Raw genomic sequence first — 16539 nt, 5'->3', positions numbered from 1 at the left:
CAGTCATCTGTTGTGTGTCAGTATTTCTGATGGAAGGCACAGTACTTGGATTTGTCTACATATCGCTGATCTTGATATGTGCCTGTCCTATTTGGGAGTTTAATGAGTTTTGAATGCAAGATGTCTCTGATGATTTCATCCCTTTTGGCATTGAGATGGGTATAACTGTCAAACTTAGGTGTGCGCTTGAATGACTTTTGTTCTGTTCGGTAGTTTGGATATTTATTTCGCTTCTCATTTTCTTTGTTTGAGGTGGGTTTCTCTGCCATTCACAGTGCTCGGAGTTCTTCAATTTCGATTTGGGTTGTTGCCTTCTTTCGAAATTCGGCTAGGGTTTTTGGTTTTGTTATGACTATGGTCTCTTGGAACTTCTTGGACCAGAGGCTGCTTTTTATGGCATGAAGGTGGACTTCCGGATTTAAGTTGGGTATCTCATTGGTTGTTTCAGCAAATCTGGTCATGTAGTCCTTCAGGCTTTCGTTCGCCCCTTGCTTTATGGTGCTCAGATAATCAGAGTTGTGCACATATACTTTGGATGCGGCAAAATGGTTGACGAACTGGTCGGTTAGCTCGTTGAAGTTGGAAATGGAGTCTTCAGGGAGGTTAGGGAACCAGATTAGGGTGGCTCCATCAAAGAAGGTGGGGAAGGTGCGGCATAGGATTGGGTCAGACTCTTTGTTCATGAACATCATCGTGTAAAACTTGGTGACATGAATGTTTAGGTCTCCTATTCCCATATAGGGTTTCAGGGGCATTGGTAGGGTGAAATTTTTGGGCATTTAAAAGCTCATGACCTCTTTCGAGAAAGGGTTGGTTCTTTTGGTGGTTGTTTTCGGGGGAGTGGGTATGGTGTGTTTGGCCTCCGACGTGTGTTCGTCATGGTCGTCTTTGTTTTCAGCATTCTTATGCTCTCCTCCCATGCTCTGACTGTGTTGCTTATGGTGTAAAAGCTCGGCCATTCTTTGGTTATCGGCCCTGAGGGCCTCATTGATGGCCATCAGTTCGGCCGAGTTAGGGTTTGATGGAGCGTGGCTATGCTCATCCGCCATATGTTATGTCCTGCAAAACAGAAAAAAAAAGCACAGAAAACACTTTCAAAGGTTGTGCGGTTAGAAGATTTCGGGCCCCACAGTGGGCGCCAAATATTTCTGTGTGAATAAATCTCTCCGAGGTATAGTTCGTTCTGTTGATGCTCAAACCAGCTTTCCTTGGAGCAAGAGGATGGAACATCGTCTTTTTTTAGAAGAGGCAGCACTGGACACCTGCAAAGAGACTCCAACGCTCAAGTAAGTAAGAGTGTAAGAGTATTCATAGTGGAGATGGAATAATTGCGTACCTGTAACTTAATCGGTCACCATTATATATTGAATTTCTCTATGATAGTTACTCATATCTTTGTTACTGGTTTTGACGAAGTCTCCAGATGATGCTCCAATTTATGGGGCTTTGGTGGTTTTGGTGAGAGAGATTCTCGGAGAGGTTTATCTTTTTAGTGGAATTCGATTCCAAAATTGTCTTAGTAAATCAGTATTTAGGTAACGGATCAAGTAACAAAAACATATATTAACTAAATTGTAACTAATAATAAGAGGAAGTAAAGAAATATGTGTCAAAAAGAATTTTTTTAGAAAAGTTTTAGTTGATTAAAAAAATATAAATGATTATATTCTTAACATTTTTTTATGTAAGAATTTTTTTTGAATTTGTATAAATTTTTTAATTTGTCTTATACTATTTTTTTTTGAAATCAACAAATATTGAATTTTAGATTTTTAGGTTGTAGTAATTTTGATGTTGTGTTATGAAATTATTTTAAAAGAAAAATTTAATTGATAGAAAAAAATTGATAAATATTTATTTTTTTAATAATTTAAGATGATAAAATAAATATATGGATGATTATATTTATAATATAAAATACTATAACCGAAAACCAACCTTTACATATTATACATAAGGATCATGTACGCTAACCAAAATCTCTATGCAAGTTAATCTACGGACAAAACTAGTAGTAGTACAACTCTAAATGTAGTCATTAACCTTTTCAAATATGCTAGGAGAACATAATTAAAAATTCTAAACAATAATAACAATATAATATAGTATAATAATAATAGTATATAAATCAACTTTCATTGATGATACCAATAATAATCCATGTGGCAGGGGATATCAAACTTACAATAGAGACCTGGCTGACTAAAATCCTCACACTTCATATCCAAAAAATGGACAGAGTGCTTTCTCTCTACAAATTATAAAACATAAAATGATACATTTTCCATTGAATAACTACTCCTCCCAAAAATAACTGGGGAGCCGGTTAAAAATCTTTTTTTTAAAAAAAAAAAAGAAAAATTTTTTTGAAGTGGTTTAATTTTATGTGCATGTATCCATATTTCACGCACAAGTTATACTATCATGAAGATGAATCAATAACCAGGTTAACGTTCTTCTTGATCACGTTGACGATGATCACGAGATGATAACCGGAAAACCCACTTTGTGAGAGACTTTCTTTTAGACTGATGAGCTTTGTTATCGCCATTGTCGGAGGAGGACGACAACTCTGCCACGAAGCTCTTCAACCGCTTCATGGCGAGTTTCAGAGTCTGCTCCGACATGTTAGCAAAGCACACCCTGAACCACCCTGGCTCCGAGCAATGGCACGAAGATCCCGGCGATATGTTTAGCTTCACATCATACACAATCCTCTTCCATAGATCCATCTCTGCTTCGAATGTGTTTGATTTCAACAAGTGCCTCATATCAACCCAACAGAACAACCCAGCATTGCTTTCTAGGCACTTGATGCCGGATTTTTCGAGCCCCGAAACAAGCATCTTCTGACGTCTTCTTAGCCTTTTCTGATTCTCCACCAGGTATTTTCTGGTGAACTTCTTGTCCTCCAGCATGGCGGACAAGAGGTACTGGGTTTGGGAAGACACCAGGCCGAAGCTTGACATCTTGGTCGCCGCGGCAACCACGGTGTCGTTCTCGGAGTATATGCAGCCCACGCGGAAACCCGGCAAGCCCAAGTCCTTGGACAGGCTGTAAACAACGTGAACTCTGTCCCAAATGGCTTCGTCAGCGTCAGAAAAACGGTTGTTGAGGACTTCCATGACGCTGACAAAGCCTGGGGAGTTAAAAACTGTCCCGGAGTAAATCTCGTCGCTGATTAAGTGCATGTTCTTGTGGCCGCTGATGAAGTCAACGAGGAGGTTCAACTCTTCCAGGGACAATGTGGTGCCCAAGGGGTTTGAAGGGTTTGTGACCAAAATGCCCTTCACGTTGAGGTTGAGATTTTGTGCTTCTTCGTATGCTTGCTCAAGTGCTGACTCAGTGATTTGGAAGTTGTTGTCGCTTGAACAGTGTATGGGAACAATTTCCACCCCAGTTCTCCATTTTAGGTCTCTGTCGAATCTGCACATAATTGCAAAACACGTTCAGAAAAATGTGCAATAATAATAGCATCTCAAACGTAGGATAATGAAAGCATGAAGTTGATTGATTTTTTGGATAACATTCAGGGAATAAAAAATAAAAAAGTTTTAGAAAATAATACTAGTTTGAATACGACTTATTAGGATTTAAAGTATATATTATTTAGTTTGCTTAGAAAGAATTTGATAAACGCACCCTGGGTAGTAAGGGGTGGGTAGGAGGAAGGCATCTCCTTTTTCGGCAAGGCAGAACATGAGAGTCTCGTTGGCAGAGGTGGAGCCAGCGGTAAGGACCATATGGTCGGGATCAAAGGTAACTCTGTTGCCTCTGATCTCGGCCATAAAGTCTACCATTGCTTCTTTAAAAGAAGAGAGGCCATGGTAGTCTTGGAAGAGAGCGAGCTCACGGAAAATGGATTTTCCGTCTCGCTTGAACCCGGATACGTCCGGATTCTTGGCAAGCCATGACTCCAAGAGATCGAAAGAGAGCTGATTCTCTGCGAGACCCATTTGGATGATTCCTTTGGGGTTGAGAATCTCGTCATAGGGGTTTTTTTCATATTCTTGCCAGCCTAGGAAGTATGAAGAGTCTTGGCCATGGCTATTGCACGTTGCTTTTGTAGACAAGAGCCTCATTTCTGCTTGAAGTTGAGATGTGTGGAATGATGAACTTCTTTGAAGGAAGAAAGAATGTTTTGGAGAAAGAGAGTGTTAGAGAGAGCTATCCAAGGTTTTGAGATGAAATCTTGGTGATGAATTGATGGGTGAAGTAGCATGGAAGGGGCATATTTATATTATGCAAACCCCAAATCATAGTGGCATATATGGCCAAAGGCACATTTTTAATAAAATAAAAAAAAATTCTTAATTTGAAGAGAGAGAGATGTGAATCAAGAAATAGTATTGAATATTTAAGGTGAATTTTATGATTTTTATTTTGTTTTTTATATTGTCTAAATTATTTTTTAAAATAAAAATTAAATATTTAAAATTTATTAAATATTAATTTATTATCTATTTTAGTAAATTAGACACTATGTGTAAGACACTATAGTAATCACTAGCATAACATAAATTTTATAGCTCATTTAGCTATATATATTAAAGATAGAAAATAAGAGAGTATATTATTTTTTTAATTTATTCTAAAATTTAATTAATTAAAAATTAATTTATTATAAATTTAAATTTTATTTAAAAATTTATTATTAATCAACAAATAATTATATATATAAGATTTAAATTTTTAATATTTAATTAAGTAGGCGATTCAACTGAATACTCGCTTAATTAAATTAATTAACTGAAAGAGTATATTGTGAAAGGAATAATATATAATATAATATATTATATTATTTTAATAATATTGTGAAAATTAATTAAAGAGAAAATATGTAGTTAAAAGCAGTAGATGGACATTAATTTATTAAACGCGGTTTGTCCCACCGGCCCAAGCATGTCATGCGAAGTCCACGCTCTCTAGTATGAGTCAATAATAAATAATGTGCCAAAACTAAAACACACCCTTTCTGGAAAGTGTTTCCCACCGGGTAGAATCTCGCGTGGGATTTTCTACTTCATTTCGAGTCAATTAAATTATTGGATGTTTTCCTTTGTTTGTTCTCAACATTTTATTATATATCGATTTTTAGACTTATATTTTATATTTCTATTACTAGGATCAGTTTGAATGTTTGATACAGTTGAATTAGCAGCAGTTAAAAACACCAAGAGACAAGAGGGATGTTACTTTGGACCAAGAGGATATGGTAGTAAAGACTTTGTAGGGAGCAACTGATAACGCCATACCGACAGCAAAATAAAGAGAAAACAATCATGTTTCCTTTGGTGGTTATATGCCCCCAAAAAATAAAAATGACACAAAGTGTAAATTCATAAAACATAAGAAAACACCTTTTGTTTTTGTTGTTGTAAGTATTTTTCAAGTTATTTATTGAGTTTAAAAAAATTCCATGATCTTATAGCTAGTGAGTCAGTCAATATTAGATTTATATAAGCTTTTTGATTAAAGATAAGATTTGGTTAACAAATGTCCAATCAAAGTACAAAGTTTCTCTTGGAAATTCGAAGATTTATTTTGTGTTTTCAATACAATAATTTCAATATATTAAATGCATAAAAAATGAAAATGACTACTTTTAGTATTCTTAACAACCAAGAGCATATGTTAGCTAATTTGTTAAGAAGTATAAAATTGAGTATCTCACTTAAACAAAGAATTCTTGTGTGGTCCATGACTGTAAAGCTCATTTTTTCTTTTAAAAAAATAAATTAAGGCAATGTGAAATGATACTAACTATAAGTATATACATAAGATTATTTAATTGAAAATGAGTGAGTGGTGACCCACAGTGCAAGGACTATGAAAGACTTAATTTAGAAGCTTTGGCTCTATTCATGGCCGTGGCATGGTCCATATGCTCCCTGGTTGCACCAACAACGAAACGATATGTGTCGGATATTTTCTTGAACATGCCTTTTAACCCTTCTTCCAATTGGCCAAATGAGTGCCCCTCCTCCTTCCCTCAACAATCTTAGGGGTGCATGCAGCCCGGTTCATTCTAAAGATTCTGTTTAGTTGGTTTGGGTTATATTATTTGGTCTGATTTTCTTCAATTCGATCAACTTGGAACTTAAAACAATTTTACTCAGTTAAATTACTCAATCAGAACAAGACCAAATCTTTGAGTCATCTGACCTAATCTAGCTGAGATTAGAAATTTTGGAATTATGAAAAAATATAGGACAGGCCGCGCTCCCACTCCATCCCATACTTTTTCTAATTCTAGTAATAATTACTAATACTGATGAAATATAACTAATTACTTAAGATTGTATATTTAATTAAGTATAAAAGTTAATTCTTTATGCTCTTACTAAAGTTGTATTATAAAACATTTAGAAATTTTGTTTAATACTAGAGTGTATATATCCGTATGTAGAAAACAAAGTCCATTTTTTTATATTTATAATCGAAAATGTTTCTAAAATTAGTTATTTATAAATATATTTATCTTTTATGAAATAACCTTATATAATTTTTGTTATTTATACTAATACCACACAATCTCTAAAATAAAAAATTCAAAAAGTATTTATATTTAATAAAAAATAGTTGTTATATGTTAATAAATCTATAAAATAAAGAAATTCATAAAGAACTTATGTATTAATTATTAAATATTAACATATTTAATTATTTAATACATAATATTTTTTAAAAATAGCATTAGCATGTAGATTAGTATGAGAATGCGTCACAGTAGCATATTTAACTCTGAAAACTTACGCCTAAATAAAACAAAACACTATATATAACAAAAATAAAATAAAATATTAGAATTATTGATTCACAGAAATAAAAAAAGAATAATAATAATAATAATAATAATTACTAAAAATATATAAAATAAAATATTAAAATTACTAATAAATTTTAACATAATTAAGTATTAAATGTTAATTTTCGTATGATTAATTACATAATGCTTTTTTAAAAATAGTTGAGAAGAGAAAGGTATCCAAATTGGTATCAGAATGCATGTGCTACATCAGTATGTTTGGTGTCAGGATATATTCAGTTGTAGAATTAGAATTATTGATTATTGATGATTGACTTATTAAAATATAAGAAAAACATTATAATAAAATTGCTAAAGAAATATGAAATATAGTATTAGAATATTGACAAATTTCAACATAAATGATCATTAAATATTAATTTGTGTATGATTGATTATAAAATACTTTTTAAGAAATTGTTGAGAATGTAAGGTATCAGTGCATAATTGAAAGAGAAGAACAAGAGTAGTACGATGGGAACAAGAAGAGAGAATTGAAGAAGAGAGAAGGATTTCACTAATTTGATAAAGGTGAATTGAACTATTGCAGCACGCTTTGTAACTAACAGCTGGCTATATATATTGAGCCTAATGACAACTAGCTTGTAACTAATCTAACTGAGAGAGTGTGTAACTAACTTTGCTGACTCAACTTGGCTTAACTAATTTAGTTTCAGCTTAACCATTACTCTATCATGCACCTTGCTATCTGACTCCATTGTTTTGCTCAACACTATACTCCATCATGCACTCTACTACCGAGACCTCTAAGCTTTTTCTGTCATTCTGCAGAATGCTTTCATTACTAAGCATGTTTAGCTCATGAACTGCTTCTACTACTCCTTCAACAGTGGCATTGCACGACATATTTGGCTCAACATTTAATCTTGCTCTAGCACTGTTAAACGATCCAGAGGCAATTGTCTTTGTAAGAATGTCTGCTAACTGAACAGACTCCGAAACATGACTGACTTGCACTACTTTCTTTGTGACATAATCCCTCACAGAGTTAAGATCAGTTTTAAAGCGTTTAGACTTTGAATGTAGAATGGGATTGGCTACCAAAAGCACAACACTCAAGTTATCACAGTATATGGTAGAAGTGGAAACTGTGACCCGTAACTCGCTTAGTAGGTTCTTGATCAAAATTAGTTTTGCAACCAAATCCGCCATAGCTCTGTATTCAGCCTCTGTGCTTGACCTGGCTACCACAGACTACTTCTTAGATGACCAAGAAACTAAATTCTTTTCTAAGAAAACACAGATACTACCAGTCGACTTTCTGTCACCAGGGTTTTCCCCTTAGTCTGAATCACAATAGGCTGTGATATTCAAAGAGTTATTCTTGTGGAGATGTAAGCCATATTTGATTGTGCCACTCACATACCTAAGGATTCTTTTTACTAGTTCTAATGTGACTCCAACGGGTGTTGTATGAACTGAGAGATTTTGCTTACAACGTAAGCGAGCTTTGGTCTTGTAACTGTGAGATACTGAAGACTGCCTACCACTGAACGATAAAGTGCTGGTTCATCAAACTTATCACCACCAAACTGAGAGATTTTTAGTGATTATGGGAGAGGTGTTCTACAAGGTTTGCAGCCTATCATGCCTACCTTACCCATTGAATCATTGACATATTTCTCTTGGTTGAGTAATAGTCCTCCATCCTTAGTCTTGCTAACTTGAATGCTGAAAAAGTAATGAAGGTCCCCATATCTTTGAGTGTAAACTTGCAATTCAGCTGATTCACCACAACAATCATAGCACTAGTTGAGCTTCTAGTAATGATCACATCACCTACATACACAAGAATAAAGATAGTGACACTGCCATCAAATTTGGTAAAGACTGAAACATCAAAAGCTATAGCAGAGAATCCAAGTTGATGTAGAGCTGTAGATAGCTTATGATACCAGGCCCCTGGAGCCTGTTTCAAACCATACAACGTCTTGGTAAGTTTGTAGACCAACTTTCCATCACCTTGCACATAGCCCTATGGATGTCGCTGACAAACCCCAATTTGACGGTTTGTTTTGTGTTGAATTTAGAGTATTTTGATAACCTTTGGTCACATTTAGCCTAGGAATTAGCGTGGTTTTGTTATCTCTCCCTTATTTGTGCTTAAGTGTAAAAACATGCTTTTTAAGCCTTATTTTGATGAATTCTATTTCTTCTTTGATTCCATAAGATGCCTTGATGTGTTTGTTAGTAATCTCAGGATGAAATAGGCTAGGCATGGATCAAAGGAAGCAAGGAAGGAAGCATACAAGTGGAGAGAAGCACAAAAAGCCAAAGAATTGATCTAGGCCATGTACGCGCACGCGCACAAGGCGCTCGCGCGCACATTGCGAAACAGGCCAAGGACGCGCACGCGTACCGTGCGCGCACGCGCCGATGATGGCACATGACCTCACTAATGCAACACGTGCCTGACGATTTGAGAGGGTTTCTGAACCCATTTTTGGCGCCAATTTGCTAAGGAAAAGGAATAAAAGGATGAAGGATTAAGGGGAAGGCATCACCTTTTGACCAATAATCAACTTTAGTCATTAGTTTTTAGTTAGAGGATTAGTTTTAGAGTTTTAGAGAGAGAAGCTCTCACTTCTCTCTAGAATTAGGATTAGGTTTAGTTCAATAATCTTAGAACTAGGTTTTAATCTTTGCTTTCTTCTACTTCTATCCTCTTAATTCCTTGTTATTACATTCATCTTTCTCTATTCTTTTGTTGTAATTTCCTTTATGATGTTCTTAGATTTTGTTGTAGATCTAGTATTGTTCCTTCTACTTTCTTTCAATTCAATAAAGGTAATTCATAATAATTGTGTTCCTTTTGATTTGCGTTGTTAATTCCTTTCAATAATTGTTGTTAGATTTTGTTCTTGTTGATGATTTACTATGTTTTCCTTTTGTGCCTTCCAAGTGTTTGATGAAATGCTTGGTTGGATTTTAGTGTAGGTTTTGTTCCTCTTGGCCTAGGTAGAGTAATTAGTGACACTTGAGTTATCTAATTCTTTTGTTGATCGATAATTAGAAGTTGCTAATTGAGTTGAATGCCTCTAAGGCTAGTCTTCCCTTTAGGATTTGATTAGGACTTGAGGAATCAAATTGATTCATCCACTTGACTTTCCTCCATGGTTAGAGGTTAACTAAGCGGGAGCAATACGCAATTCTCATCACAATTGAGAAGGATAACTAGGATAGGAATTCTAGTTCTCATATCTTGCCAAGAGTTTTATAGTTGTTAGTTTACTTTCTTGCCATTTATCTTTCATGCTTCATATCAAAACCCCAAAATAACTCACAACCAATAACAAGACATTTCATTGTAATTCCTAGGGAGAATGACCCGAGGTCTAAATACTTCGGTTTATAAATTTTAGGGGTTTGTACTAGTGACAAACAACTTTTTGTATGAAAGGATTATTGTTTGGTTTAGAAACTATACTTTACAACGAGATTTCATTAGTGAAATTCTAAACCGTCAAAAATCCAATCGTCAGTCGCATGTACACATCCTCAAGCAACTCTCAATGCAAAAATGCATTATTTACATCCAATTGTCTGATTGACCAATTATTTGCTAATGCAAGAGTCAAGAGTAATATGATTGAAGTTGGCTTAACTACCAGGCTGTAGGTCTCAGTAAAATTAAACCCAAGTCTTTGAGAGAGGCCTTGGACAACCAATCTAGCCTTGTACTTCTAAAGTGTGCCATCAGAGTGGTACTTAACTCTAAAGATCCACTTCCTGCCAATAGCTTCTCGGTTCTCTGGTAGAGGTACAAGTTGCCATGTCTTGTTCTTTAGTAGTGCTTGATACTAATTATCCATGGCTTTCTTCCATTTCAGGTGAACCATAGCCTCCTTCACTGATCGTGGCTCAACTACAGCATGATAAGCTTTTAGTCGAAGACTATCAGACTTACTTTGTGTGGTCATAGGGTGTATGTTTTTGGTGTGGGTATTAGGCGCAGGTTGACAACTAGAGAGAACAATTTCTAAGGCTGAAATGGGCACAGGGATAGGTGTGGCTGAGTGTACTCGCTGAGAGATGATGAGTGGAGATGCCATAGGAGGAATTCGGGCTATGGATGGAGCTAAGGATAGTCGGTAGCAGACAGAGGGTTGGGTGGTATTAATTATTGAAAAGAGTATTGAAAAAAGTATTGAGAAGCTGCCGAATGATCTGTGATAGGTAATGGAAGTAGAGGTCTTGGGGAGGAATAAATGTCCTGAGCTTATAGAGGTAGGGGAAGGTTGGGGATCAAGGGAATAGCTGGCATTGTTGGAACTAACTCAGAACTACTCTACTTATCAGTGACATCCATGAGCTGATTTTTAGTTTTGAAGGCAATTGCATCTCATTGAACACAATATTTCATGTGATCACCACTTTTTCTTCTGGTGTGAGACATTTGTACCCTTTATGAGTAGTACCATATTCCAAAAACACACAGGGTGTTGACCGAAATTCAAGCTTGTGACGATTGAACAGTCGCAGATGAAAAAAGTAAAGACAGCAAAACACTTGTAGACAGCTATAGTCTGGCTTCTTACCAAGTAGCTTCTCTGTTGGACACATATTTTTCAAGGTTGGTGTTGGTAGAACATTGATGAGTTGAGCTGCAGTAAGAAAAGCGTCACCCCAATATCGTATTGGCACTCTAGAACCAGCCATTAGTGTCATCCACATCTCTACTATATGCCTGTGTTTGCGCTCTGCAATTCCATTTTGTTGATGGATGTGAGGGCATGAAAATTTGTGCCTGAGCTACATTCGCTTAAATTAACAAATCTGACCTCCTGAATCTTTCTATCATACTTTCATGTACAAGAAGCAAAGACTCTAACTCTCCAACCGAGACACTAGATGATCGTGAAACTACAGCTATAATCAATGGTCTATATTTCTCCGTTAAGCCATTGAGTATGGCACTGACATGGTCACTTTCTCTGACTAGTTCTCCAACTGAGGCTAACGTATCTATCATTTCTTTAATTTCTAACACATAGCTACTGGAAGAACTTCCAATTTTAATGCTACTTAGTTTGTTCATTAATTGCAGAATTCTTGCTCTAATTTGTGACGCAAAGTAACCTTTTAACCTTCTCCATACCAAAAATATGTACAGGCAACCTACCATTCGAGTAGTAAAAGGCTTGGTTATTGACGCAAACAACCTAGATTTGAGCAGAGCATATTGTCGCTTCCACCTTGCAAATTATGGATTCTTTTCTCCTGAAGATACCTTCTCCTGTGATGTGTGCTAACAGATCGTGTCCTTCGTTTGTCGATTCCGCTTGATCTTTCCATTAGAGAAAGTTGTTTTCATCAAGTTTCATCGAAATCAGTGAGAACGTGAAGTTAGGTTGGTATTGAATATGAGTTTCAGCTATTCTTGTGTTTACCTCCATGACAATTGAACGAACTACAGCTCTAATACCATGTAAGGTATTAGTGCCTAATTAAAAGAGAAGAACAAGAGTAATAGAATGAAAACAAGAAGATAGAATTGAAGAAGAAAAAGAGAGAAGGGTTTCACTAATTTGGTAAAGAATAACATCTATATTATTATTCATATATGTTTTTTTACACCTTTTTATAAATATTTTTCTTTCATCTCTTATCAATTATTTTTAATATTAAAATAAAAATAAAAATATAAAAATTAAGGGATATAACATTCTTGTTAATTTTATTATAACAATACAACAAGCTAAAAAGAATTAATTTGGAACAAAAAAGTTCTTGGGATCTGGATTGGGGACCAAAGACTATGTTCCTAAATATATATTTTCTGTCTATACACACATGTATGTGTTGATTATGCTCTTAAAGCTAGAGATTGCATCTATGGGTAAGCATATCATTTACGAATATCAAATTGATTGGTCAAACTTAGCAATCTTTATTAATTAAAATTAATTATCAATTATGGTAAAGTGCTTATTGAACCATACCATATATAATAACATTATAATGATTAATTAATTTGTAAGTCATAACGGCCTGTGTATGTTGCCATGTGTCAGACCCTTCTTTTTCTTGCACCAGGAGTTCTTGTCTCTTTTCTTCTTACTTAAATATTGTTATTGTTGAAGTAGAATGTATAGAAGGCACATGAAAATAATCCAGTGCTTGATTTTATTCTATAATAGTGGGTTATTATTGTTATTAGTTTGTGATCAACGAAATTGAAATCACAATAACAAAGATTCTCAATCAAGTGGTTGCGAATTGCAAGGCCCACACTAGATGGAGTTGACAGACGGTCATAATTTCTTGATGACATCTACCACATGGAGCTTCATGATTGGTAGCATTTCTGATTTCATTTCTTTAGGAGGAGTTACAACTTCTGCATAACTTTCAGGCAATAATTAAATATACGTTAATAATTTAAATTTGATTAAATATGATAATACTTATTGATTTTAAATTATAAAATTAATCATTAATAATACATATAACATATATAATAAGAATAAAATTAAGTACATTCTTATATAATCATATCTAGATGTATATGAATGTATGCATTTAAAAAATAATTTTTATTAAAACACCATCAGTAGATAAAAAAGATACATACATCTACCAGACAAGTGGTACATAAGTATCATGCATATTCAAAATATGTTCGAATGCGGACATGTTATTTCAACGAAATGTTTTTTTTTTTTTTTGTAATTTTTAGGTTTAAAGTTATATTTCAATCGTGCTTAAAATTTCATTAACTAATAATTAAATAAAGAGATAGTTAATATAATGTTTTTTTTATAATAACAGGTTTTTGTAAAACGAAATACTACTTGGAAACTAAATAATGGGAAACTATGATATGCCAAGAGAAAAAAGATTTTATTTGTTGTGAAATAAAAGAATCTCTCAATTATATGGGTCAATTTGGAAACCACTGAATAATCAACTAATAACCATTTTAGATATAATTTTAAAAATATTTTAAATATCCCCCCTTTTTCTTTAGGTTTTGAACCTTTTGTTTTTTTAAGTTTCAGTTGTTCTTTTTTTAATAATTTTAATTTTTTTTTATTTTGTTTGACTTTAATTTTTTTTAATATTTTAGATTCTTTTTATTAAATTTTAGATGTTTCTTTTTGTTAAATTTTAAATATTTTTTTAATAATTTAAATTTTTTTCTATAATTTTTTGGACGTTTCTTGTAAACGAAGAGACAAAAGGAAGGGATGGCAACAGACGATAAGGCACCTGCGGACGCAATGGCGACAACAATAATGGATACAATCTTAGAAAAAACATATGAAACCTCTAAAATATAAACATCCAAAATGTAGGTATAAAAAACATCCGAAATAATACATTCGTTTTTAATGGTTTACTTTTTATTTATTTTTAATTGTATATTCTCAACAAAATATTCGATACCTCTAAAATTTAAACATCCAAAATCTGGTATAAGAACACCTGAAATGATGTCTTCTTTTTAAATAGTTTTCTTTTATTTATTTATATTGTACATTTTCAAAAAAAAAATATTTAAAACTTCTAAATTTTAAATATCTGAATTTTAAGAATAAAAAGTATCCAAAATAATGCGTTCTTTTTTTTTTTTACTATAGTTAAAAGAATTTTTATTGTGTTCAGATTTTAGATTTTTTTAGTTAGGTTTTGAATATTTTTTATAATGATTTGGATGTTTTTTTTGTTAGGTTTTAATTGTTTTTTTCTATTAGGTTTTAGATGTTCTTTTAACAATAATTTTAGAGTATTTATTCATTTTGATTTCCAAATAATTTTGGATCAGACACTTTAGTCCTCAACTAAAATTAATTACTTAATTAGTTTCTAAGAATTAATTCCGTCAGTCACTTAGATCCTTTGCTCCATCAACTCTAACGGAAGACGAAATGGTCTCTGACAATTTTAATGGGGGACAAAATGATTCCTAACTCCCTCTATTCGGAAACGACACTATTCTCTCCTAATTTTCATCATATCTCGCATAACCCTAACAGTCTAACACTGCAACTTCAAGCTATACAATGCACACTATACAACTTCAATGTTCACAAGAAGAAAAATCCTCAACTTGTTCTCAACCAATTGATACTCAGGAAATTAATGACTATGTCTCTCAAGTACATGTTGTCTTTGATAGATCTTATGAATCTTGACAACAAGTTCGATTTGTTAAGACCTGTCGTCGTCGCCATCTCCCTCCTCCTCTGTCCTATCATCAACTTCATGGCCACGTTGTCCACCACTCCAATCGCTTTCTTTAGCTTATTCTCCGAATCAATATTCAGTAATCACTTCAGTTTTCATATAAGCAGCGACGACGACATTGCTCGCTGTACTAATAGCTTGGATACGAGGTCGAAATTGTTTGCCAGCTTAGACTTTGTGAGAGAAGGAATGAAGCACTCGAGGTTGATTTCAAATGAGAATTTGCATATGATGTCGAAGAAGAATCTTCTCATAATGTCCTAATGTCCAACAACCTATATTGCTTGCTGGAGAATGGAAAAAGGCATGTCCTTGGAGTAGCTGTGGAACTTGGTCTTGAGGATGTGGTGGACGTTGACGGGGTTGAAGGTGATGTTGTTATCAAGGACGTGGAGGTGGATGCTTCTGGTGGGTGAAGTACGAAGGAGGTGGGCGTATATATCAGTCATAGAGATTTGGGAAATGTGTGGTCCATGACATGTTGAGGTAGCTAGGTGCGACACACATGACAGTTACACCATGACTTGATCTTGGAGCTGAAGATAGGAGGAAGGAGAAGATAGAGAAGAAGACCGTGAAGGTGAAGAAGGAGAGTATGAATGTTAGGGTTATGCAAGATACAATTGAAATTGGGGGAAAATAGCATCGTTTTCGAATAGAAGGAGACATAGATAATTTTGTCCCCGTTAGAGTTTTCAGGGATTATTTTGTCCTCCGTTAGAGTTGACGGAGTAAATGACTCAAATAACTGACGGAGTTAATTGTTAGGGATAATCAATCGAGTAATTAATTTTAGTTGGAGATTAAAGTATTTGGTCTAAAATTCTTTGAAAACTAAAATGATAAATACTCATAATAATTTTAAATATTTATTTTTATTTGGTTTTAGATAGTTTTTAATTTTATATTTTTTATTTAATTTTTAATGTTTTTGTTGATTTATTTATAGTCCAACTAATAATTTATTGTTATTGACTAATATCTTATAGTTGATTATCTAGCATGATGGTTAAAAGAATTCAAATAATCAATTGTTGTTAATCACTAACATCAAACCCGTTATCCGCCATTGGTTTTTTGTTACATGTATTCTAAGCTTTCTTATTCGATATATATACTACAAATACTACAAAGGGTTTGAGTTTGTTCAATTTACAAGATAAAAGATAAAAATAAGTTTTTCTTTTCGCTGCAAACCTTAATAAAATATATTAATTATTTGAGAAACATTAACATAACGAATTTGACACCGCCTTCATTTCGGTTTACAATTAAAAACAAGAGGGTTCAATGCAGCATTGTCTAATAAGTAATTGATAATCCGCCCTTAGTTTTGTAGCCACCTGATTTCAGAATATTAACTCTATTACTACCACGGATATGTGGAGTCATAGAGCCACAATTTCACGGAGACACAAAGCGGAAAAATAAATAAATAACCTCATTTTTAAATAATCTCACAACTAAAATCTAATTTATATTTATATATGAAACAACTATATATTCGTATTTACAATCAA

General features: G+C 33.8%; 2 protein-coding genes across 2 annotated transcripts; both read right to left on the bottom strand.

Moving 5' to 3' along the window:
• Nucleotides 1-269: 269 nt before the first annotated feature.
• On the bottom strand, nucleotides 270-692 carry LOC130976730 (uncharacterized). Its single transcript, XM_057901653.1, has one exon. It carries the CDS (start codon nucleotides 690-692, stop codon nucleotides 270-272), a length of 423 nt encoding a protein of 140 aa, XP_057757636.1.
• A 1462-nt stretch (nucleotides 693-2154) lies between these two features.
• On the bottom strand, nucleotides 2155-4189 carry LOC130944470 (1-aminocyclopropane-1-carboxylate synthase CMA101-like). Its single transcript, XM_057872807.1, has 2 exons — nucleotides 3643-4189; nucleotides 2155-3426 (listed from the first exon to the last, which is right to left on the bottom strand). Exons 1-2 carry the CDS (start codon nucleotides 4080-4082, stop codon nucleotides 2448-2450), a joined length of 1419 nt encoding a protein of 472 aa, XP_057728790.1. The 5' UTR covers nucleotides 4083-4189; the 3' UTR covers nucleotides 2155-2447.
• Nucleotides 4190-16539: the final 12350 nt, after the last annotated feature.

Source organism: Arachis stenosperma, chromosome 1 (genome assembly GCF_014773155.1).
Source record: "Arachis stenosperma cultivar V10309 chromosome 1, arast.V10309.gnm1.PFL2, whole genome shotgun sequence".
In the NCBI taxonomy this organism is placed as follows: Eukaryota; Viridiplantae; Streptophyta; class Magnoliopsida; order Fabales; family Fabaceae; genus Arachis; species Arachis stenosperma.
Note: the sequence above shows the minus strand (reverse complement) of the source record. Positions and strands in the feature narration are given on the sequence as shown.

Bases quoted from the DNA above. Each gene is read 5' to 3' on its own strand.
- LOC130944470 (XM_057872807.1), bottom strand. From the start codon at position 4,082: ATGAGGCTCTTGTCTACAAAAGCAACGTGCAATAGCCATGGCCAAGAC. The intron at 3,427-3,642 runs GTGCGTTTATCA...AATTATGTGCAG, and splicing joins CCCACCCCTTACTACCCAGG to ATTCGACAGAGACCTAAAAT.
- LOC130976730 (XM_057901653.1), bottom strand. From the start codon at position 692: ATGATGTTCATGAACAAAGAGTCTGACCCAATCCTATGCCGCACCTTC.